This window comes from Pantherophis guttatus, chromosome 1, assembly GCF_059756535.1.
Source record: "Pantherophis guttatus breed Tessera chromosome 1, ASM5975653v1, whole genome shotgun sequence".
NCBI classification, from domain to species: domain Eukaryota; kingdom Metazoa; phylum Chordata; class Lepidosauria; order Squamata; family Colubridae; genus Pantherophis; species Pantherophis guttatus.
In genome coordinates this window covers 55185386-55211778 of record NC_142063.1, presented here as the reverse complement: position 1 = coordinate 55211778, position 26393 = coordinate 55185386, and the positions used below count along the sequence as shown (strand labels likewise).

Below are 26393 nucleotides of genomic sequence, written 5' to 3'. Positions count from 1 at the left end.
ATATACACACACTAGAGTAGAGTAGAGTAGAGTAGAGTAGAGTAGAGTAGAGTAGAGTAGAGTAGGAGAGGAGAGGAGAGGAGAGGAGAGGAGAGGAGAGGAGACCTGGACAAATAGTATTATTGGTTAAGAATCATTGTTCCTAGAATGTTTGTCTTTAGTGGATATTTTGTGACAAACAGATGCATAGAAAAATGAAAGCTTCTGTGGGAAAAGTGTTATTATTTCGCATACCCTAATAACATACTATACTATGAATTACAATATTGTTACAGATAACAAACTGTTGCGCTGGCTTTGGCTGCTATTCCAAATACACAACTTCTGTCTTGCTGATTATGTCCACAATCAATGCATTGCAGATTTTCTCCTGCTTCTGCCAACACAAAGTTTTTGCGTGGTTCTATTTTATACTGTTTACATTACTGGGGTGGGGTGGATGCCATTTTGACTATTTCCAACACTAGCTATGGTCACTTGCTGCCAGCATCATCAGGGACATCCGTGGGGGTTGAAAAAGTCAACATGTCAGCCACAACCATGCAGTCAATACTGTAACTCGTTTTTGTGGAACACATGCTAAAAGAAGTGGGTTTACAACTGCATGGTTGTACTTTTAACTTTAAGTAACTGCTTTATTATTTATTTATTTATTTATTTATTATCAAATTTCTATACCGCCCTACTCCCGAAGGACTCAGGGCGGTGAACAGCCAAGATAAAATACAGATAATACAAACATTAAAAATCCATTAAAATTATTAAATTTTTTGGCCAAAACAAATTTAAAACACCCAATTTATAAACAAATTAAACGATTTAAAAATTTAAAAGGGAGAGCTTTAACTTTCTTGTGCCCACTTTCCTCTGCAGGTGTCAGCCAGGCTATTTCTGGACACACTGCAGTAGTGCCCTTTGACAGACAAGCGACAACATGGCCCATTCGGAGCAGCCACCTAGGCACACCGATCCTCCTCCCACCCCACCTTCAGAACAGTCGGCTGTTTTTCTCCGCTGGCGGGTGATGCTCAGTGGGAGAGGAAGGGAAATGGCAATCAAAATGCTAATGAGAGCCCGTCTCATCAGCCTGAGGGCCCGGGCTCGACAGCGATCGGTACAGAGACCCGCACATCGTCTGCTGCCCGCTCTGCTGCTGGAGGTTTGCCTGGTGAAGCCACAGCGCACATTTCGTCATATTCCCTCCCCATATAGACGCCTATGTAGATCCACCCTTCCTAAAATCTGAGGGTCGGATTAAAAATGCATTGCTCCTTTTCGGTTATATTGTCCGTGTAAGAAGCGGCTTGTTTCACAACGGTCATCCGGTTTAAAGCAGAGGCTTCCTTCGTTGCTTCTCGCAGGCGACTTTCCCTCCACTTTCTGAGGGGGAAAAAAATGACTTTCCATACAGAAGTTACACACCGCTCAAGGACCAACTCCGCACCTAAGACGCCCATCTCCAACACAACCCCCCCCCCTTCCTCTTCCCTCTTGGCTCTTCTTAACCGACGATTCAGCCTATCCGCGGCTCCCTCGGTTCGCCTCGATTGGTACGTCCCGTTTGATTCTCCCCCTACCGCTGGCCTACTGTTGGTCGGTCCCAACTGGCATCCGGCCTCCGCCGGGGCCTGGTTCCGGCGCGCGCCCTGGAATTCCTTCTTTTGCCGTTGTTGGCCGCCGCGATGCTGTTAGTTTCTCTAGTTCGGGCTCGTTGCTTCACCCGGGTGTTCGGCCGTTCGCTCTGCGCTGTTCAGCAGGTAGCTCGCGGGCAGGAACGGAAGGCTGTCAGGGAGGTCGCTCCGCTTGGGATCCAGCGGCTGAGATGGGGGGGGGGCGGGAGCCGGCTCCAAGGACACCGGGAGGGGGTGGCCGGGGGGCAGCGGAGAGAAGACCGCCGGCCTTTATTACACACACACACACATACTTTTTTTTTTTTTAGCCGGCGCTTGATTATAATAAGTGCGAGAGGAATAGCGGCTTGATTTCTAAGGTGCCTCCCCGAAGGTCCACGCCCAGCTGGTTAGCAAGGACACAGAGTCTTCCCAGGTTGAGGCAAACCACGTTGAACGGGCGAAGTTCTGTTTGAAAAGGGGGTGAAGTGGGGTTGGGAATCTTGGGGCTTCTCAAGACCGAGGCTCGCAAAGGAAACTTGCCCGGCGCGAAGGTGGCTCTGAAGGTTGAATGAAATACGGTGAGGTTCCTCTTGGCCCAGAACGTGCAAGAGAAACGGAGGGGTTTTAAATAAAGAATTCTAGTCATTTGACCCCCAGTTGCCCTCCTAGCACGGATCTCTGCAGGGAAACTTTAATTGGCGAACGTATCCAAAAGCACCTTCCTTCTCCTATTTTCCTCCACACAACAACCCTGTGAGGTGGACTGAGTAGAGAGAGAGAGAGAGAGAGACTGGCCCAAGGTCACCCAGCTGTCTTTCATGTTTCATTCCTTTTTTTAATTTAATCTCCCTTTTTAAAGCAAATTTAAATATTTTCAAATATGCTTAGGGAGGGTTGCCGATATTGCGCGCCTGCAAATTATTATGCTGTGGCATCAAGTTTGTACTGTGTACATACTCTGTACTCTTTGAGGGAGGTGGGAGGTTTAAAAATATGAAATATAAATAGATAACTGTAAAAAAAGATACCTTTCAGATGTATTTCCAAATGGATTCATAAAGCTCTGTAAGGCTAGCACACTGCTCTTTAGCAGCATCCCTGTAAAGTGCAATTGTTGTCTGGTCTCCAGTATATTTTCTTCATTCTTGTACAACAGTGTATTTTAAGAAGTGCTAAGAAAAACTTTTATTGGGATGTAGCCCGTTTCTTAACTGGAAACTTAGTATATTTTCATATAGCACTGTTCAGTCCATATTGAGAGATAATATAAAGCCTTTTCTTAATATTATTATAATATGTGATAACAATGATGATTAAATTATAGCAGACCCTCTAAATCACTATTATACATGAAGAATAATTTGTGTGTCCAGAAAGACCTAAAAAGTAGTTTTAAAAAGTAAAGAGTACTGGACTACAGGTAAATAAGGATTGGTCCAGATTGGTCATGTTCTCCCAGGCTTTGTGACAGAATGAAAAGGGAACCTATTAGATAAATTTCTTTTTTATTATATGTTGTTTAGAGGGACATTTATGATTTCTTCTTTGCAATTTTTTTCTTAATTGTATGCTTCCCAGAGACATTGGCAATTGGGCAGCCTATGTATTGTATAAATATATTATTAGATAATTTTTATATATATTATATATAATTTATTTAAAAAGGAAGGCATCTGCAAGGCTAAATGTAATGTTCTAGAGCAGGGGTGTCAAACTCGATTTCATTGAGGGCCACATCAGGGTTGTGTCTGACCTTGGGTACAGCCAGGGTGGACGTGGCCAGCTTGATGTCACTCATATCGGGGGCGCCTGTGGTGGCCTGAGTGGTCTGCCAGGGAAAACGATCTCCGTTTTCAGCTACCATGGCCTTCTGCAACCCTCTGGCAGTGAAAACAGAGTTTGGGAGGGCTGCATACGTTGGTTGTAGGATCATTGAGTTTTCTACAAGTAGAAGAAAAAATGGAAAGTACAGAATCTGCTAGATTAGAATGTGACTATAATATTTTTTATTTATTTTATTTTATTTATTTAATTTGTATACCGCCCTTCTCCAACAGGACTCAGGGCGGTGAACAGCCATGGTAAAACATAACATATAAAATTTAAAAACAATTTAAAAACATTAAATAATGAAATAATATATTGAGAGCTTAGATGGATGTTGTAGTTGTCATCTACATTTAGGATGATATACCATCTATCATCTTGCACAAAGTCTGTTTAGTCACTAAACATATCTTGATGGCACATAATCCATGGATCTGTTTTCTCAAACTTCATGAATGTGTAGATAGTATCTTCCATAAGTGAGGAAGACATGGTATGATAAAATGGCTTAGCAGACGAGGGGAATGTTGTGGATATAATCCGTCTATTTCAGCAAAGCTTTTGACAATCTTCATATGACATTCTCATCAACAAGTTTTTGAAGTATAGTTTGCATAGCACTACAGTAAGGATAGTTGTGAGTGGCTGACCCCACTCATAAAAGTCAGCACTAATGATTCTGTGCTGAGTTGAAAATGAATGGAGTTCTGCAGAGATTTTCCTAGGGGCAGTATCATTCCATTTTTAATGAATCAGCTGGATAACAGTTTTGATAAGTGGGTGACACAAAAAAAGGTGATCTGGCCAACACTCAGATGGAACAAAATTGCCAACTCATCTGGTTGAGTTAGAAGGAACAGTGTCCTCCTAGTAGGAGAAATACAGGGCATTATATTTAGAGACAAAATATATAGAGCAGATGTACAAGATGAAGAATTTATTGTTTGGAAGCATTAGATCAAAGTGGGACTTGAGTGTGGTCATCAACAATTAGAAAGATTAATATGAACTTGCAATTCTGGACTGAATCAGAAAAAGCATCTTATCAAAGATACAAAGTTCTTATTTCCTTCTGTATTGATAAGACCCTGCTTGGAGACCCTATGTATGGTTCATACTACATATGATTCTACTTTCTGGAAGTACATTGTTGGAATAGTTTAAAAGAACAGAACAAAGATGATAAGGGACTTGAGAACATGTCATATGAGGACAAGCTAAAGAAACTTGTGGTGTTCAATCTTGAGAAGAGATTACAAGGAGACATGGCATCAGTGTTCAGGTACAGGTAGTTTTCAACTTACAATCATTCATTTAGTGATCATTCAAAGTTCAAATTATTGGAAAAAGGGATTTATGACCATTTTTTACACTTATGACCGTGGTAGCATCCCCATGGTCACATGATCAAAATTAAGACACTTGGCACCTGGCATCTATTTATGATGGTTGTAATGTCCCAGGATCATGTGATCATCTTTTGTGACCTTCTGACAAGAAAAGTCATCAGGGGAGCCAGATTCACTTAACAACTATGGCAAGAAAGGTCCTAAAATGGCGCAAAATTCACTTAACAACTGTCTTGCTTAACAGCAGAGATTTTGGATTCGATTGTGGTTGTAAGTCGAGGATACCTGTACTTAAAAGAAGTTGCTGTAGGGAAGAAAGCTAAGGACTTTTTTCATTTTTTTTATACAAAAAAAATATCTTCCTTATATAAGATCTATGCTACTACAGTAGAGCAGCCTCTGTGGGGGTTGTGGGTCCTCCATCTCAGCATGTTTTAAAAAGAGAGTCACATTAAAGGTGCTTTAATTGGTTTTTCTACACATTGAAGAGGGTTGAACCAGACGATTCAACAGAAATGGTTGCATTGGATTGCATTGTTACTTGTTAGAAATTTATTCGTTGTAAAGCTAATGAGAAATGATAAATTTGGCTGGAATTCTTGTGGGCTTATTGAGAAGGAAAGAATAATATTCTTACCCAACTAACAATAGCAATAGAGCTTAGATTTATACATCACTCCATAGTGCTTTACAGCACTCTCTGAGCAGTTTACAAAGTCAACATATTGCCACCACAGCTCCTCCTATAAGTAATTAATTTAGTTCTAGTTTGTTCTGTTTTTTATTGAATATTCCACATTTTATTTTAAAAGTGTTTTGGATGGACTATTTTTAAATCATGGAAATCTATGCCATGAAATAAAAAATGATGAGATTATGTAAATAATGGATGCTAAAATTATTAGCTGAAAAGAATGTCTATAAACTTTGTAAGTTTACGTACACTAACTCAGGGGTCACCAACCCCTGGCCATGGTCCACTACTGGCCCATGGCCTATTTGGAATTGGGCCGTGTGAGTGGCTCTGCTGGATGAACCATTTAAGCACAGAGCTACTAGAATGCCATTTTCCCAACTTGTTGGTTGGGGCAGGGCAGATGGACACATTTCCAAACAAAGTATATCTTTATTTACAAAGAAAGCTTATGATTCCCATATGGAGTTCTGAACCATTTTTTTAGAGAGAAAGATATTGTTGGCAGCTGAGACTTTTCATTTCAGCATACAAACTTTTTGTACTTCTTTTTAAAAAATGAAATATTCAAGGAAGGAAGAATATATTTGAGGGCACACTGGAGCCTGGAGCAGTATCTTGACTCTGTATCTGGCAATTCTGGTTTAACATATGGAAATGCTGATGGTTAAGGTATGTTCAGTAACCTATGGCCAAGCAAAACATGGTATAACGAGTAATGTGAATATAATCAAAGAATCATAATCTTACATCTTAAAATAATTTGTGTCAATAATTGTTTAAATCCAAGAATTTCAACTCTGCAATATAGAGCAGTCTTATATAGAAGCTTAAAAGGCATGTCATATTGACAGTGTAGAATTTTATTTCCCATGTTAAGCAATAAATTGTTTTGACCATGGTTTGTTGACTAACAACAGAAATGACACAGAATTAAGTCATAAAGTGTAGTTTGCAAATTATAATGGCCGGTTCACAAAATATTTTAAATTATACATAAAAAGATAGGTTTTCTTTTGCATGTTGTATGAACTAGATCAATATTGCAGTTACTCGTTCTATGTTGCATGGAATAAATCTTACTGAATTCTGTGAGACTTGGGGCATGTCAAATTACTTCTAACATCTCTCTGCATTGGTGATTTGTATTATTTTTTTTTTTTGGCAGGGAAACTGTCCACAGGCAAAGCGTTGGCTCTCTGGTGAGTTTTATGTAGGATTGGGCATTTCATAATGCTGTAATGAGAAAAATATCATCAACATTTTGCTAGAGAATACAATAAGACATAAAATCTGTTTTAATAAGCCGGCTATTAAATGGTTAAAAATAATATGAAAAAAATCTGCATGTGTTGGTAGAGAGGCCAGAGAATAGTTCTGTAGAATAAATAGCCAGTTCAACCAATGAGGAAATCCTTTCCAGAAGTAGAGTAATATAAACAAGGAATAACCTAAAAGTAACATTTTTTTTCAACTCCTGGTAACTTCAGTATTAAGTAAAGGATGTTTCTGCTTAAGATCTACGAATGGACAGTGGCAAATACTAATTCTAATCTGTTCAGTGCACATTTATATACCAGTATATGAAAAGGAAAACGGCTATCATGTATTTCTGATTCATTTGGTTGAGATTGTGTTCAAGATGCTCTCATCTAAAAAGCACCTTTTTCCAATCATATATTTATTAAGCATTTTTACTCCATTTAATTTTTAATTAAGTCAAATCAAGTTTTGTGTTTATCCTCATTCTACTAATTTTTGGAAAGCATTGCTAAATCCTGCAAAAGCACATGTGCGATAATAAATGTTGGCGTAACTTGCTGAGTGTAAGTATTCATAGGTTCACTACTACTTGAGCAACAAATTAGTTTAAATCAGTGTTTGGTTTATAGATATTTGGAGCCTCCTATTATTTTTCCAGATGATTTAATAAATCATAACCAATATCTTCCAAATAACATTTCCAATATATTTTTTTCTGGGCCACTTTGTTGTAAACATGGTTATTATTGGAGGAGGGAAGACTCATGATAGTCAGTTGCAGCAGTAGCAAAGTGTTGTGGGCACTTAAGAATTTAGTGAATTTACTTTGACAGAAACCACTAAGGACAAGAGTCCATTTTATCAGAGACATGATATGATATCCTGGGATGGATGGATGGATGGATGGATGGATGGATGGATGGAGTCATTGTTTGCTAGAGAAATTATATACAGTAGGTTAGTAGGAAAGTACAAACATTAATGATACTAACAATGGTCATTTACAAGCCAATTGTTGAATAGCAAATTATTGCATTAATGAGATGACCCATGCAGTGTGATTGCTAAAAAAAGCCTAGAAACATCACTGTGCCTTTAAAGCTACCTATATACCAGAGTGATTCTGTAGCATTTTTTTTATTTTCATTACTTAATCTGGGTAGCATCAGCATATTCTTTTATTTCTTAATAGACATTAACTTTATCTATCTCTTTGGGAAACTTTATAATATGTGGCTGGCTTTATAAAAATATATTAATTGTTGTGTATGAACAGCTATAGTTTTTTTTTTTAGTGACAATCAACACTTTTCCTTTCTGACTTTTATGCCATTTAAATCTCCTTGTCTTTTCTATACCTGACTGTACTAAGTGACTTGATAACCTGATACTTAGTTAAAGTGCTATCTGCTTTACAGGGGTTTCTCGATGCCAGGCTCTGGTATATGCCAACAGCAGGAAGCATTTGTAAGTATCTAACTTATGAAGTCAGCAAGTGAATTGGCACAACTTAATTGCTACCGAACCAATTGTTAATTAGATTATACTTGCAGGAAGGCTGGTTGAAAATACCTTATGCCAGAGCAAATCAGACATGATTGAACCAAGAATAACAGAATTTTAAAGCTATTTGCATATTTGAATTACGTTATTATCTATGTAGTCTATGTTTTACCTTTTATTTAAGTAGTTCACATGGTATAACATGATAGCTAGAATATTGATCTCCTATCTACCCTCCTGTTTCCAAATCTTTAAAAAAAATACTTTTGAGATTTCTGAATGTGGAATTAATTCAGTCTGCAATGTAAATACCAAATCCCTAATTGCGATTATTTATGGTCTAATGTGCAATCTGATAAATCATAGCATACCTGCATTTCATCTCTCCATTTGGGAAAAGGTTGGATCTCTGGAGTTACAGTGAGCAGTTCCATCTTGCCAGGATTTGATTTTATACTGTTTTCCCTCATCCAACCAATTATCAAATGTGAGCTGATATTCAAGGGAGCCTCATCATTATTGGAAAATGTGGTAGAGAAAAAGATATATATATATATATATATATATACATATACCGTGTTTCCCCAAAAATAAGACCCTGTCTTATATTTTTTTGAACCCTGAAATAAGCGCTTGGCCTTATTGCCACGCGCTGAAAAGCCCGATTGGGCTTATTATCAGGGGATGTCTTATTTTGGGGGAAACAGGGCATGTTTGTGTGTGTGTGGTGTTTTGTTCACTTATATACATGTATACACAGACAGATTAATTTAGTCACAAGCTGCCCCTTCCTGATATGCTTTAGGATTGTGCCTCCAGGTATATGAATCAGTGAGCAAGTTAAAAATATTGGTGAGACTACTGATTGATTGACAGTCAAGCCAATCAAGACAGCAAATACAAATCTGTACTACTTATACACTGATATTGCTTTTCTTGCTCTACAGGCTAAATGGTTCTCGTGTCTTCACTATCCGTTATTTCAGAACTTCAAAAGTATGCAGTAAGTAAGCCAGATGCCCGCAGGCAGTGGAATGTTTGATCTACATGTCAATTTTCTTCCTAGTAAAATCATGTGACCTTGTTCCCTAATTTATATCTTTCCTAATCTTAAGTAAGACTTAATGTATGTTTTTTATGCCACGGATAGTTAGCTTCTGGTATAATGCATCATTTCTGCATTTTTCTTCTTCAAGCAATATTTTTAAGGGAATCATCAATGCATGAATGTTATCCAGAACAATATAGGACTACTGACCTGAGAAATCTATGGTTTGTCCTTTTAGTATATTATTTTGATCAGTTTGAATAAATGATGACTAATTTCATTGGCTGGCCAACCAATTGCAGTTTTATGGGAGAGAAAAAATAATTATCAAAAAACGAGAGAAGTGGCTTCAAACAGAAGTAATATGGTAGCTTCCTTCTAGATAGGAAAAAAATAATTCCTAGTAATAGCCATGCTGCTTGTTGAATGCTAGGAGATGGTCTACACATCTGATAAGAACTGGAATTATTTAAATTATGACACTCTTTCTCTTTATTATTTGCATTTTCTCTAAATTGTATTTATTCATTGCTCCCAAGGGCTGAAATGCCAAAATGTGAAGCATTTTATTACATGTATCTTTCACAGGGGAGGAAGTTGTCACCGTGAACACACCAGCATTTGCAGAATCTGTCACAGAGGGAGATGTCAGGTGGGAGAAAGGTAAGAGGATTTTTTTCTCTTTAGTCACTCTCATCTTTTCCCCATCCCATGATAAGTTTTTCATAGCCTGTTAGGAAAATATGTTAAACATTCAAGTAATAAAAAATGTTCTGAATACTCTTATTATGTAGGTGAAGATTGATCAGACTTGTTATTGGTTACTAGTTCAGTTGCTTACAAAATAAAATATGCCTCCTTAGCCCGTGTTGATGTTTTAAGTCTACCTTAAGGAGTTGTTTATAAAAATTAGGGAAGGAAATGCCACAACATAACTCCTTGTTTAAGTCCTGTTCTCTTCATTTTTTAGCTGTTGGGGATACTGTAAGAGAAGATGAAGTGGTATGTGAGATTGAAACCGACAAGGTAATTTTTTAAATTTAGTAATCAAATTTGTATAGCCACCATTTCACTAAAAGCAATTCTAAATATGTTGTCATCTTATTCATGATAATGATTATCCCCAGAGACAAAATGACATTGTTGCCCAGGGAAGAAATGTTTTGAATTTATGAAATCTATTGGCCTTAACAGAGTCGTGAGAATCCCTAACTGCAGATCTGTACTATTTACTCAGATTAATTGATTAAATTTTGATGCCAGCTGACTCCAGTTGTTTCTAGACAGCTCACGACAATGAGAATAACATAAAAATAACAGAATGCAAAGAATTAACAGAAATAAGTAGAAATGTAGCTACAAAATAATTACAAGATGGCAAACCAGTCAACAAAAAATATGACATACAGAAGAATCTCATCCACCCTACCCCAAGTCCTGAGTACATAGCCAGTTTTTCAAGTCTTGCAAAACATTATCAAGGTGGGAACTATGTGGATCTCAAGGGGGAAACCTCATTTCAGATAGCTGGCACTGCTACAGAGAAGTCATGTTTTCTGAGTCCCTGTTTAATTCAGGAACCTTAGGGTGTACCCACTCTGTCAGATCATACTAGACAAGCAGAAACCATAGGTGGTCCTTCAAATAACAGGACCTTTTGCCGTGTAGGGCTTTGTGGGTAGAAAGCATCATCAGATGCATCATGCTTTCCGTACTGTCCTTTCCATCAAAGAATTAAAAATACTGTAGTATATATAGCTCTTCTCCCATTTTTAAAAGTTAGAGTTGAATCAAGATTTGTTGAATGGACTCTGCTGTTCTAGTTTGGTGCTTTATCCATTGGAGCATTCCAAACTTGCAAAATAGTCATTCCACACACTTTTATTTGTCAAGGTTTCTTTATTTCAACAATCTTAACTTTTTTTGAGTATCTGGAGAAATATTGCTGCTGCTATTTCTAAACAACTAGAATTCAAACCGTTCTGTTGATAAATTACAAATTACTTTTATCAGTACTTCATGAACTATTTTCTGATAACCCCTATATTATACTATTCTGAGTAGAAACAGATAAACTAAATTTAATAATGTAACTTTTGAATATAAAGAGCATTCTTAACTTTCAGTTAAGAGTGTAATGTCCTTCACCTTTCTTGGATTTTCTGCACCAGAATGAAAGTTGATTCTTAAACATTATATCACTGATTTCATTCAGGAATTTAATGACTCTGTAAAGAATTATTTTAAATGAGAGTTAAATTCAGCAGGTTGATTTCCTGTATGTTGATTAGGTTGTGATGTTTGCATGGAACTGAGTTTGTTTTCATTATTTTTGTTGAGGTATTCTATGAACGTAGCATTCATGTCTCTTCAAGACCAGATCTTTTTGTTTATTTATCTCCCTCTTATGTTCAATGGCTATTTATTTTTTCTATATAGACATCTGTGCAGGTTCCAGCTCCAGCAGCTGGTGTAATTGAAGCTCTTCTTGTCCCTGATGGAGGGAAAGTAGAAGGAGGAACACCTTTATTTAAACTCAGGAAAACTGGAGGTAAATTTGGATTATATGATCAAAAGTTGTTTATCTGGGTGACTTAGGTTAGTTACTATTCATCTTACGTCATTATGCAATTGCAGTATAAATTAAAATATAAATTACATAAATTAGGTTGTTTTTCATCCTTATGGCATCAATTTTTCATATTAATGCATTGTAAATGGGAAGTATAGGGAATTGATTATAAAATTTGTTCACAATGTAAAATGTGGGAATGCTCAATGCACAAGCAAGGGCAGCTTTTTTCCCCTAATGAAAACTGCCATAGACAAGAAATCTGAGTTTCAGGTGAAGGACTTACATTGGTGAATCTGATCTTAAGTACTTTATGAAATGACCAAAAATGAAGGTTGCATGTTCTCTGCCATAAACTGAATGTGGAAATAAAGCGAAGAAAAAGGGCATAAAATTATTACTATCTTACTTGCATTGATGAACAATTTGGAACATAGTCTGTAGGATCACATCTAATTATGGGCTTTGTTATATCTAGAGTATATACTCAATAGAGTAAGCAATGTAATAAAATAGATATTTAAAATAGGATCTCTTTCTTGATTCTGTCAGACAGTTAAGGCTAGGGACATGGCTTCAGATGGTAATTCCATTGGGTCCTGTAGAAATAGATGATTTTAGGGCTTTAGAGTCCTACTGTGTTTAATAGAAATAGGTTTGCCACACATTTTGCTACTTAAGCATACACCTTCTGCATTGTGTGGCATGTCAATAGTTTACTTTATGAATGCCATTAATGGAAAGATAGAGCACCTTCTAAGTTTATTGATGTGGATTCTGGCCCAAGTACTTTTTTGCTAGAACCATTTGCTTGGGAAAAATACGTTCCTATTATCCATATATGTAATACTTTTTCATATATTTTTTTTTACTAAGCTGCACCTGCCAAAGCCAAGCCAGCAACAGCCCCTACAACAGAGCCTGTGGCTCCTGCAGCACCACCAACACCTCCCTCTGCAGCACCAATTCCCACTACAATGCCTCCAGTGCCCCCAGTGTCAGCCCTTCCTGTTGATGCTAAACCAGGTGAGATCACAATGTTCTTGTTCTTGCTTTCCCACCTATATAACAAAGGGTCCTCAGAACTTAATTTCACTTAAAATTGTGAAATGATACATAGTTAGAGGCATTATCCCCAAACTGAATCTTTCATTTACATTCAGAGCATTGGTGTTGACTCATTTTAGTCAAGGACATGATCCCTGCTTGCTTAATCCCCTGACATTTTATTTTTCCATTGACTTTCAGTGTCTGCAATAAAGCCAACTGCAGTGCCAACAGCTTCTCCTGCTGTGGAACCTGGGACTGGCAAAGGTGCCAGATTGGAACAAAGGGTACTTGGAGGTTTCTCAGTCTGATGGGATATGATGTGAATATTCATTTCTGTAAGGAATTGAAATATGATAACATTGAGGCAGAATAGAAAATATTTTCATAAGAGCCTCATGAAAGGCTGCAACAAAGTAACACTAAAGAGTTAAGGGCAATGGCTGAACCCAAGAAAGTTCTTCATTCATGAATGTTCTTACTCAGTGGTCTCTAAAACAGGTGGTCAGTACAGGTAATTGTCGATTTACAACAGGCCACTTATGACTGAACTCCCAAAAACTACTTATGACCTAGTTTTGAATGTTATGAGGGGGGGGGGGGGCGACTGTGACTGCATTTTGAGCACTTGGCAACCAGTCCACATATACAGTTGTTTTCAGCTTCTTCCTCCCTCCCCATCATGTGAATGCAATTTACTAAGTTTTTTTCTGGAATTGGTGTTTACTTCCAATGACCCTGGCATATGCTTTATGATCACAATGTTCACTTAATAACTACCTCAAAAAAGGACATGTGATGACTCGCTTCATCCTGACTTACGACCGTAATTGTCAGGCTCAATAAGTCATAAGTCGCAATTACCTGTAGTGGAAATCACAAACCACTTTAGCAAGTACCACTTTTGTGAATGTTTGAAATTTAGCTTCTTAAAATCTATCCTGCTAGCTTTCTTGAGGTTTCAGAGATAAACTCCTATGTCGTACAACTTCTTTTTTATAGCAATTTGACTTGCGATGCCTTATGATATCATTTGTTGTTGGTGTGTGTGTGTGTGTGTGTGTGTGTGTGTGTGTGTCAACTGGGCAATTATTTTAGGCTAAAAATGAGTTTTGATTAACTTTTGGATTCACTGCTCAAAGATAACCCATTATGTGTAGATAAATTATTCTGATGTGTTCATCAGGAAGAGAGGAAAAAAAGGGCACACTTTTAATTTGTTCAGGGTCTTCACTATTTTTCTATGGTTTATTTCTGTCTTCAGGTAAAGATGAACAGAATGCGTCAACGCATTGCTCAGCGCCTGAAAGAGGCCCAGAATACATGTGCCATGCTGACCACTTTCAATGAAATTGACATGAGGTAGGGCTTTGCTCTCATTCAGCATAAGAATGCCTGGATTTTGACTTCATTGTTTGAGATTCTTCAATCTGACTCACCCTGTATTTGGGTGCTTTTTTAAAAAAGCTTTATTAATGTTACAAGCTGATTATTTTGGCTAGCTTTGTGGGGAAAGTGATATTACATGATGTTAGAAACTACATGGAACCTGTTATTACATCTCTTGCTGACAAAAATATCTAATCTTGTTATTTTTTCTATTAAAAATTTAGAGTTCCTGTATTGATAATAGCATTATACCAGACTTTTGGTAGCTGTCTCAGTTGAGAGTGTTTTTCTTCCAAGCAGGAACCCCAAACAAAACAAAGTTCTTTTTTTTGCAAGTTTTATTAAGATGGAATGATACATGAATTCCAGTAAAAGAATTATTTTCTATTTAGAACCAGATACCTATTTGTACATTAGGATGGAGATTTGCTGAGTTTTTCACTGACAGCTTTATGGTAGAGCAGGAGAGGAGGCAGGTTTCTTCTCTGCAGCTGTGAATAATTTACACAATCTTTGCTTGAGTTCGTACCATTCTTGTACTTACCATTCTTGTCATCTCTAATTAGTTATTGTTGAGGTGCTTATAGGAAGAATTCAATTAGTTTAGCGGTTCTGGAGCGCTCATTGAAGTTTAATGTCGGTATTTGAGGTGGGGGAGCCACCAGTGTTCAAGCCGAGTGCTTGGGTGATCTGAGCACTAATGGATTTGAGGAGGGGGAAGCTTATGTTTCAGTGCATTAGGGAAATGATGCCCAAATCAAATTGCCCCATGAAATCTTATCCTCCTCCTTAAAGCAAAACATGTAAATATTTTGTGCTTAGAATATTAAGGTTGGCAAAATAGTCATGATTGGAAAGGAAGTGATGCAGCTTATCTCCTATTAGAGACTAATGGAAGTGTCACTTTACTCTGGCCTTGTGCTCTTGTTGCAATCAGTAATATGTTTTGCATTGATTACCGACTGGCGGTATTCCATAGAGCTGACTTGCAAGGATTGAGACTGAGGCCTTTTGCTTCCCGATTCGGGGTCAGTGTCTGCCGTGAAGCCTGTTCTTGATGGCTTCCTCTTTTCAGCCACCACTTCATACCTACAGATCTTGTATCTTGGGAGGCGGTAATGTCTTTGAACAGTAACCCTAGCTCTAAATGAGATTTGGCACAGAAAAAATAAACAGACTAAACCCAGAGGGACATTTCTGTTTGCTAAAAACTGCCTCTCTAAAGCCATATTGTCTAGGAGATTGATGATGAAGGTTGAAACTTCAGTATCTATCTAGAATTATATGACACAATTATTCAGTTTAATTTGTATGACTGGCTTCTCTTCCAGTAAGTGAACAAGGGAAATTGCTGTTTTCTGTTCTGATTAAAGATGTTTTCAAAATGCCGTTACATTGGAGACTTCGAAAGGCCCTATTCCCATACTTGGGTAGTTTGCTTTAAGTCTGACCAAAGAAATGGGCATGCTATTTCTTTTTTTTAGATCCTTTTTAAATAAATGCAAATATAAAATTTTCTACGGTAGATAAAAGCCTACATAAAAATACAAAAATTTTAATCTTATTCTAATATATCTTATACTAAAGTTTCTGGAAAATCAATCTTTCCAGGAGAGTTCTTGACTTGGTATTGTATCTTGACTTGGTATTTTATCTTCAGTCTTGGACATTCTCTCTTTTTGAGGAACTCAACAATCTCAACTTTTTCAGTCTTCCCTTTCCTTTAGACCAGAGGTGTCAAACTTGCGGCCCACGGTCCAGATGCGTCACATGCTGGCCACGCCCCACGCCTGGTTTAGTGAAGGGGGGAAAGTCACAATTGGTCACGTGACGACACCGTGACAACACAAGTTTGACACCCCTGCTCTAGACCCATTCCCTTTTTTGTATACTTATTTTGTGATTTATGATCCTAGATTGAATAATCATGAGAAATTTAGGGCGCACTTTCCTTGTGTAGGAACAGATTCTGACTGATGTTTATGTATGGACTGTAATAAGTTACTATGGTTGAAAGATTCAGTATGAAATAAAGTATAAACATTACTGAATATATTATTTTAAGGAATAGAAAGAAAACATTAAACTGTAAATATTTAACATTATTAATAATTTTCAATCTTTTCTAAGTACCTTATTAGCTGAATCCTTATTTTGGTAACCAACATCAGATATTTGGCTATTGCAAGACAGCAAAAACTTACCATGATTGGTTATTTTTAATAAAAGCAGAAGAAGATCTTTGGGAAACTTCCATATTAAATTTAAAAACCAGGAGAATATATTCCACTGAATCTCTTACATTATTGCACCAAATCTTTATACAGTATGAATACCTCAACAGATGTGATTGCAGGACATTTAATGAAGCCTTAGTAAAAACAATCCAATATTTACTGTGGTTAAGGTTATTAAATAAAAACCCATTTGGAAGGCATAGTTATTTCTGATGCTGAAGTTCTGTAACAAATTTTTACCTATTACTTCCTGTGATTTATTTATCACAGTAATTTATTTATCAAAGCAGATTACATTGATTTGTTTATTATTTTTAAAAAGTTCACTAATTATGATATTCATTCTTGAAAACAAAGCTGAATTATTGTGTCCTTGAACATTAACATTAGTCTTGATATATTGGTAGTAGTTTTAAGAATACAGAAGCTATTAAAAATCTTGGTATCCATTTGGAAAATATGCCACTCAGTCTGAGTTTTGAATATGCATTGTTGATAATAGTGTCACTTCTTGTGTGAGGCTTTTGTATTTGCATTAAAAAAACACACATGGCATGTTTGAGACGCAAATCAATACATAAATAAATACCAGGTGAAATGTACTGCAGATTTGAAAATCTTTTGTAAAATTTGTGGTAAATATTCTTATGATGATATTTGCAGTAACATCCAGGAAATGAGAGCCCGGCACAGGGAGAGCTTCCTGAAGAAGCACAATATGAAATTAGGTTTTATGTCTGCCTTTGTGAAAGCTGCAGCCTTTGCTTTGCAAGAGCAGCCTGTTGTGAATGCAGGTAAGAAGCCAGGGCTTACATTTCTGAGTAGAAGACAAACCAAGTATATATGTAGCTGGGATTTGTCCTCTTTTTAATTAAATCTTTTGTTGCTATGTTGCTGATTGAGTCGCCTGGACTTGCTAGGTAAAAATCCCTGTGCTAAAACAAACTCTTTTTCCAGCAAAAGAGTAATCAAAGTGGGGATGAAAAAGACCCTCTGATTTGCATCTGGGGGCATTTCGTCAATAATAATGAAGATGGTTTTATTAGGAAATGATTGTTTCCTGAGGCTGCCAGTGTATCCTCTGAGAGGATACTCTCCCACTTTGAGAAAAACCTAACTTACTTTTGTACTATGATGTGCAGAATCTTATTTTTTCACTATGATTTTGTGTAAACATATTTTTTTCACCATGATTTGCAGCAGTTCTAACTTGGCTTCCTACCTTGCCTGTATTTTTCTTTTCCATTAGAACCCCTTGGCTTCTAATTTGAAAGTTCAACTTTGGAAAAGAGGCAGGAATTCCTCTCACTTGTACTAGAGTATGGGGAAATAATGAATCAACAAGACTTTCTTTTGCAGCCCCTTTTCAATAACTGGAATGGGAGACTACTGAGGGCCCCAACAAAAGGGCAAAATGTATGATAATAAGCATGCATTTTTAAATTTTCTTCTGCTCTTTCTTCCAATCTCCAAACTGCTGTACAAGTAAAAAGAAACTCTACTTGTCTTCTAAGCTCTCTAGCAAGTACCGAAGGCTTAGAAGAGGGACAGAGGTTTGTCTCACTTGGCTGATGATTTGAATAAGGTAAGAAATAATGGATGCCAACAAGCTCCACCCTGCTATTCCTTACTTTATTCAAACATTGTTTAAATAAGACAAAACTTTATGCTCTATCTTATCAGAGAGCTTGGAAAAATGTGAAGCAGTTTGAAAGAAGGAAGAAGCAGCAGGATACATTTCAGCTACAAACTGTTTTCCAGATTGGAATAAAATTCTTTTATGTGTTGCCTTGAATTTTGTTTTTTGAAACTTGAGATAGCTACCGTTCCCAAATTGATGACCGGTAATAGTTATATTCATTCAGTATGAAAGATGGGAGAAAATTTGTTTAAATCATAAAAGTTTTTCAGGTTTTGCAAGACTTTTTAAAAAAAATGAATTGAGAGAAGCTCAACACATTGTGACTACATGGGCTCACCTTTGTAGATGTTTTTGGTAATAACACAGAATGGTTTAACCTGCCTTTTTCCAGGATGTGTTTTTAACTTCCCAGTCTAGTTTCAACTTATCTACTATACTCCTAGGATTTTTTGGCGGAGCTTTATTCTGATCTTTGCTATTTTCTGAATTTTGTAATGCAAATTAGAAATCTGCATTAAAAATAGGATATATTTGAAATACCCATATTTTTTGGTGTATATGATGCACTTTCCCCCCTTAAAAAAGTGGGTGGAAATGTCTGCATCTTATACAGCAAATGTTGCTGAAGCCCCACCCACCTGCTAGCCCCACCCTTCGGCCTCTGCCTCCCAGCAATTTACCTCCTTGCAGAGAACAGCAAACAGCCTGGTCAGCTTCAACACAGCCTGATTTAGCATAAGCAGCTGATTGGCGGTTGGATCAGCCACCCGGAATACTGCCTATCAGCTGTTCCAGGCTGCAGGGATCACCACTGCCTGTCGCCACCCATCGTTGCTTCTGCCTATCTCCATCTCTGCACGCCCCATTTTCAGCCTCCATGCACCCCATTTTTGGCTTCTGCACGTCCCATTTTTTCCCATTCTAGGCGGTAGCAGCAAAGATTCCCACCGCCTGGAATGGGCCAAAAACAGGATGCGCGGAGGTTGAAAACGGGGTGCGCGGAGGCAAAAAACAGGATGCGCGGAGGCGGCAACAGGCAGCAGCAGCGATGAGCGGTAACAGGCGGTGGCGATCCCCACAGCCTGGAACAGCTGATAGGCTGTATTCTGGGAGGCTAATCCAACCGCCAATCAGCTGCTTATGCTAAATCAGGCTGTGTTGAAGCTGACCAGGCTGTTTGCTGTTCTTAAGAGTCATTGTTAGATAAGAACAATGCACAGAGTGCAACCCAAAAATACATACATGCATACATAAATACTGCCATTAAAAAAAAGACAAAAGTAGCCCTGAGCGGTACAGATCATCTTAGAGTCTAGAAGAAATGAATTTAGATATAGTTTTATATTTATATTAAAATTATTAAAATCAGTAGCTTACTAGTTGGTAAGCAAGTTTTCTTATGAGTGGGACACAGCTATTATGGAAAACATTGCATGAACCAATAAGCCACACTCCAAAAGTAACTATATTTAAGAGCACTATAACATACTGTCAAAATTCCAATTATATTCATTGACCCCAAAATATTTGTCATACACAGACAAGTTTGCATTAGGGAATATTGCAAAAATATGTTGCAGAAAGTATATACAGTCTTAAGAAAAATATACCCAGAAATACATAGACATTTTTCCAAGTCTTTGATAAGCAATACAGAAATGGGATGAGGTGAAATTCAGCTGAAAAAAAATTAGAAACTGAGTGAAATTAAAATTCATAGATATGTCTTTCAAGTATTTCAAGTAAACTGAAGGAACTAATTCGCAACAAATAGGAAGATACTGGATAGGCCTTGATTCTCATTATTGTGTAGTTCTTCTAAATCGAGTCTTGATTGTTGGTGTTATTCTGTGTAACACCTACTTTCCTTTTTCAATTTAGTGATTGATGATACAACCAAAGAAATGGTATACAGAGAATATGTGGATATCAGTGTTGCAGTGGCAACTCCTAGGGTAGGTATTATGGAGACAATTTTCACCTGGCCAGTAATCGTTCAAGTTTATGAAAAAGGGGTTGCCAGGGATAGAAGTAAACCAAGGCTGGCTTTATGAAATGGAAGCTGAGCCTATTGACGTTGTCTTACTCTGCAGTGACAGATAGAGGGTTACAAGGATGAACCGCATACAGGTAATCCCCAAGTTATGACAGTTCACTTAGTGACCGTTTGAAGTTATGACATATCCTCGCCCCCCCCAAAGTATTTACGACTCAGTTATGAATGTTCCACCACCAGTTTGTAAGTGTCGTAATGACACTTACGAACGACAGCAGAGGCACTGCAACTTTCGCCCTGCCTATTCCTCGCCCCGGCACTCCACAGCCATTGGGCCTGTGGAGACTCACTCACCTTGTGACAATCTAGCAAGCTATCAGTTCCTTTGTCTGCTTCTATGCATTTGCAGAAAACAGAGGCCTAAAGTAGTATGAGATCACACAAGATCAGAAGCGCAAAATGTCGCACTACTGATCTTGTACTACAGTACTTAAGGCCTACGTTATCTACAAACCAAGGTCTGCATGAGATCCGTTGGAAAAGGCTTTGCAAACAGAGAGAAGGCCTTTTCACTTGCAAAGCGTTTTGCCCCATAGAGAAGAGGCCTAAAGTACTGTAATGCGAGACCATGTGAGATCAGTAGCATGAGATCTCACACTACAGTAGTGTAGGCCTCTGTTCTCTGTGAACCAAGGCCTATACCAGATCCAGCTGAAGAGCACTTGCAAGCCAATGAGATTTTGGAGCAGCAAAATCACCTTGCTCCCATTATCTTGCAAATGCTTTTCGTGCCATTCCAGTCTTGGCATGAAGAGCGCTTGCAAACTGATGGGAGGCTTGAAGCAATGCGATTTTGCTGCCCCAAAATCTCGTCGGCTTGCAAATGCTTTTTGTGCCGAGACTGCAAGCAGGCAAAGAAACCACAGCAGAGAGGCTGATGAGGAGACAGATCTTCACAAGGTAAGTGACCTGGTGTGACAGGATGAGTTGGGGAAGCAATTGTGGGGACCCTAGGGGAGGGAGCATGAGGTATCTCAGTGGGTTGGGGGAGGCCTTGGATGATCTGAAGCAGGTGACCTGTTCTATCGCTAGGCCCCCATGGGCTTCCCCAACCTGAGATACCTCATGTGCACTTAATGACCTGCACATTTGATTAGCAAAATTTGTGGGCAAAAGCAGGGAGTGATCACAGTCACGTTATGTGATTCACTCCTATGAATCCTCAGGTTACAGATGTAATTGGCAGGCTCCATTACATTTGTACATTTGTACCTCAAGGACTACCTGTAGTAGTTTTTGGACAAAACACCATGGTGGTAGAAACCTGATTTCTTACAGTTTTGCACTCTGTTTGACTACTCCCCATTTAGCTCCTTCTCTCTGGCTTAACAACCCCAATATCCAGTGTGCATTTCACAGTAAATCCACAGGGCAGTTGTTCAAGTCCATGACTCACTTGCTGTTGGGACCAGTCTAGCAGTATGTGCCAGCATGTTGCTCATTCATAAGCTATAGTTCTGCCTTGCCTTTACAGATAAATGTAGCCATGGTCTAACACAGGGGTGTCAAACTCAAGGCCCGGATCCGGCCCACAGGGTGCATAGATCTGGCCCGTGGGGCCGCCCTGGAAACTAACAAAGGACTGGCCCACAGTGCCTCTGCCAGCGAAAATGTGTGGCCCTCCCGAGGTCCGTTTTTGCTGGCATAGGGTTGTAGGAGGCTATCGCAGCCGAAAATGGAGTTCAGGAGTCCCTTTTCTCTGGCGAGCGCTTGGGTTACCACAGGCACCTCCAACACGAGTGATGTCGAGCTGGCCACACACACACACATACACACACACACACACACACACACACACACACACACCAGTTCAAACAGAACCCTGATGCGGCCCTCAATGAAATCTAGTTTGACATTCCTGGTCTAACATGAGATATATTCAATGTTAAATTCAAAATATTAAACATACTGTATCATACTAAGAATATGAATGAGCACTTATAGTTTGAAATCATTTTAGAAAAGCTTTTTTAATTGCTGCTCCTTAATTAGCTTTTTCTATGTTTCTTGGAAATTATATTAATATTGTTGGTTACTAAGTGGTTTTTATTTCCCATAGGGTCTAGTGGTTCCTGTCATCAGAAATGTAGAAACAATGAATTTTGCTGACATTGAGCGTGCAATCAATGAGCTGGGAGAGAAGGTAAATCACTCTGAAGGGATCTTCAAAAGAGACAGTAGAATCCACATATTGTTTTAGAAATAAAAAATAGTATGTAGCTTGCAGAAATTGAAAGTAACAGAATCAAAATTCACATTCAGCAAATTGAGGACAAGACAAACGGTATGTGGGTATTCTTCACCTTCATTAACCTTAACAGTTAACATAAGACATTCCTCCATTGTTAATTGATCCAATAAGCATCTAGGTAGTTCAGCATTTTGTTTTGAAGACTAGCCAGAATGATGTCTCCAGAAAGTCTGCAAGTGTGGAGAATAACTTTTTTTCCTCTTCTTACCCAGTATAAAACCTATTTTTATTTTATTCTTGTTTGTTTGTTTATATCCCACCTTTATTAATTTTTTAATAAACAATTCAAGGTGGTTAAGTTACCGTATCTAATACTTCTTCCTTCCATTTTCACCATAACAACCACCCTCTGAAATGAATTGAGCTGAGGGAGAGTGAGCCAAAGATGACTCAGCTGGGTTTCATAGTTAGGGCTGGAATAAAACTCCTGGTTTTCTGGTTTCTAGCCTGGTGCCACTGATCTTGTCAGACTATTCTAAAACTATACCCGTATCAGGAACAGATAAATGATTTTCTTCCAGATAGTAGAACCATATCCAGAAAGGTTATGTCAGTGTTGTGGCAGAACAAGTTAATCCTTATCATTCTTAATAACATTGTGTGTGTATGTTCTGTACTAGGAAAAACCATGTCCCACGAATCAGCCCTCTGCTCAGTGCAGGATCCGCCCATAGCATCTCTAACAGATTATCATCAAGCTTTGATAACTTGGTGAAAGAAAACCCACTGCTTCATACAGAACCCCATACCCTTGGCTGACAGTTTATACAGTTAGGAAGCTTTTTTCGAGATCTCGTTCTAACCCATTGGATCTGGCCAGGAAATTAAAGACTGCTAAATTTCGTCTCCATCATCTCATCTCCTGAATGTGCCCTGATCCTTTTAACTATTCATCATACAGCTTAGCTTGCAGAACCTTCAGTAGGATCTTCTAAACTTATTGTTTCTGAATACATTGTTTTCAAATTCTCTGCCACTCTGAACTTTGAAGAAGGACGACTGTATTTTATTAGTGATCAAGGTGGGACAGTAACACATTGTCTTTGCTCTGATAAGGGCTGGTATTTGTAATGTCCATGTTTGTTCTGTTGAGAGCTGACACCCAGACACTATTGTTTTCTCATTTTCTTTAATATTCCAGCATAAGTCATTTGTGGTCTTTTTTTAATCTCATTTCAGGCTCGCAAGAACGAGCTTGCCATTGAGGATATGGATGGTGGCACATTCACTATCAGCAACGGTGGTGTATTTGGATCTCTTTTTGGAACACCCATCATCAACCCTCCTCAGTCTGCTATCTTGGGCATGCATGGCATCTTTGACAGGCCTGTTGCTATTGGAGGCAAGGTATGTTCCATGGAGACGATACTGAAAGTTTTAGGGATCCCTTAACATTACCCTAGTCACTGAAAACCACTTTTCCATGATTAGCTCTTATTTAGCTTTTTTTTTCTTTTCTTTTTTTAGCAGCAGAGTGGATTTTTAAATGGCCATCTAAATGAATATCAAACTCCTCAATGCTGCTCATGGAAAAGTATATCCTATTTGGTTATATTAATGTTGATAAGATTCTTTAGTTGAGAGGAAGGGAAAAATTGGTTAGCTTTAATCAAACAGTGTAAAAGATATTCTAACTGTAAAACTTGACTTTTGTGACTTATTTCAGAAAACAAAACCACGTTCAGAGAATTCTTTTGAGCTATAAGTGATTTTAAAAGGTTTTGGATCTACTAAAAGCTCAAATTTTTTGCCAAGAAGTCAGCGATACCATTTATTCAGTTTATATAGCCCTCTATTTACCAGGCAATTCTGGTAAAGATTAAAAACCTGGGATTATTTACTTTACTAAGGGTTAAAAACATAAAAAAAGCAAAGGAAGAATGATAAAGCAATGCCTTGGGGGCAAGATACAAAGAATTAAGAATTACAAAGACCTGATTCTTCTCCCAAGCACAGAGTGCCTGGTGCAGAAGAATCAGGTCTTTGAGGCTTTCTTAAAGGGCCAAACAAACTTTTCGGAAGGGGGCTGACTCCAAGGGCACTTGAGGTTCTTGGGTAGCATAAAGTACAGTAGGTGAAAATAAGTTGAGGCAGAGACTAAGATGATGTTCAGTTTAACAGTGAGACTTCTCTTAATTTAGGTTGAGGTGCGACCAATGATGTTTGTGGCGCTGACTTATGATCACCGGTTGATTGATGGGAGGGAGGCAGTGACTTTCCTGCGCAAGATCAAGGCTGTGGTAGAAGATCCTCGAGTTCTACTGCTTGACCTATAAAGTGTCACAGCACATCCTATCTCACCCCATCCAGTAGACCAAGGATACAGCACCAGCAGATAAAACAGAGGACATTGAGGAATCAGCAGGGCTTCATTCCAGTCTTTTCTTCCCTAGTTGCAAGAGGTGTTTTAAAAGGAAATTTAAGAGACATGCTCTCTTCTGAAGAGTTCACTTTATTCCCAGAATAAATCAAAGGCTGTCCTGGTCTATTCGTGTATAGCCTATCCTTCCTGCCCACCTCGTCCAATCCAAATAGGTCTAACCTTGCCTCTTTCCTGAGGTTATTGCAGGAGGAGAAACTACGTCCTTCTTAGCTAGAGTTTCCCTCCCAACCTGGTCTTGCACAAAATTTCAGCTTTAATTCATTCTCTGGGGCAAGATGCCAGAAAAGAAATTGCTGCTGGGTTTCTGCTTAATATGACGACTTATATTTTGCAAAGTTAACAAGGGAGATGAGTTGTCTACCATGATTTTTTATGCAGTGCCTGGTCTTACCACCTCCATAATAAAAAGCAGATATTTATTGTACCCCCTCCTACCCAATTTTTATGGCGCTTTTTTGGCTTTTACAGGCACTTCTGATATTAAGACCGTAACCCAACAAACTTTTTTATAGCCTCTATTAGCATCAGGCAATTTAAGGATGACTTTCAAGAATTTTTCTCTGCCCCAGTTCTTTAAGAACCGGAAGATCATAGTATAACTCAGATTGGGAAAAGATAAGAGCTACTTTTAAAACTTGAATAAGGCAGAATTGGTGTCCCTTCTTACAATTGGGACCAGTTCAAACTGGGTAATCTCCACAACTGTCCTAAATTCCATCCAATTCTCTTTGATTGACTTCTTCAGCTATTTGTCTACAGTGGTTTGGCCTGATTGTGTGGTATTGTGAGTTGGGACTCGAGTGTCTCTGGCATATATCCTGACATAAGACTGCTGGTTCATGGGGACATATTCTTAGTACAATAGTGTGCACATGTATTGTTGAGTAAGAGGGTTGCTAGTGCCTGCAGGGTTTAATACTCTTGCCCACTGCACAGAACTTGTAATTAAAATATTTAACAACAGATTTTAAAACAAAATAAAACAAAGAAATTATGCATGAGTGTCGTTTCTGATTTTCACTTTGATTAGAAAAGTTTTTCCAGCCTTTCATAGAAGGGAAATTGAATGTTCCACAGGCAGCTCTTGAGAATTGTTCCTGCACTTGCTCTAAAATCTAACCAGATGAGCTAATTAAGTGAGAAATCTTGAACTGCTGAAATTTCACAAAAGTAAAATAACCGAATATAATTGTGTTGACTTATTAGGCTTGAGACTTGGCTTTTCCCCAGGGAATTTAAATATGGCCTAATTAGTGTGTTCTGTTTAACATGAACAAATAAACTCTAATGTATTTGACTTATGTGTACTAACCCTCAGCTACTGGTCCAACAAATCACTGTTAGTCTAATTTAGAGATTCATATTAAAGTACTAATATGTGCGTGAAGAAAAATGTCATGATTAGAAAAATAATGTGCGACATGCTCTAGTCTAGGCACTATTTAGCACGTACTGTATTCTAAATTCACTTAGTATTAAGTGAATCAATCATATTGCAAAAAATATTTTCTAAAATTAA

The 26393-nt window shown here is 38.1% G+C and overlaps 1 protein-coding gene across 1 annotated transcript; it reads left to right on the top strand.

The window, feature by feature from the left end:
• Positions 1–1636: 1636 nt before the first annotated feature.
• DLST (dihydrolipoamide S-succinyltransferase) lies at positions 1637–25870 on the top strand. Its single transcript, XM_034418118.3, has 15 exons — positions 1637–1757; positions 6652–6685; positions 8165–8213; positions 9197–9252; positions 9886–9960; positions 10268–10323; positions 11737–11848; positions 12746–12895; positions 13118–13203; positions 14181–14278; positions 17206–17336; positions 20066–20139; positions 22300–22383; positions 23671–23838; positions 24633–25870. The coding sequence occupies exons 1-15, from the start codon at positions 1683–1685 to the stop codon at positions 24765–24767; spliced, it is 1383 nt and encodes a 460-aa protein (XP_034274009.1). The 5' UTR covers positions 1637–1682; the 3' UTR covers positions 24768–25870.
• Positions 25871–26393: the final 523 nt, after the last annotated feature.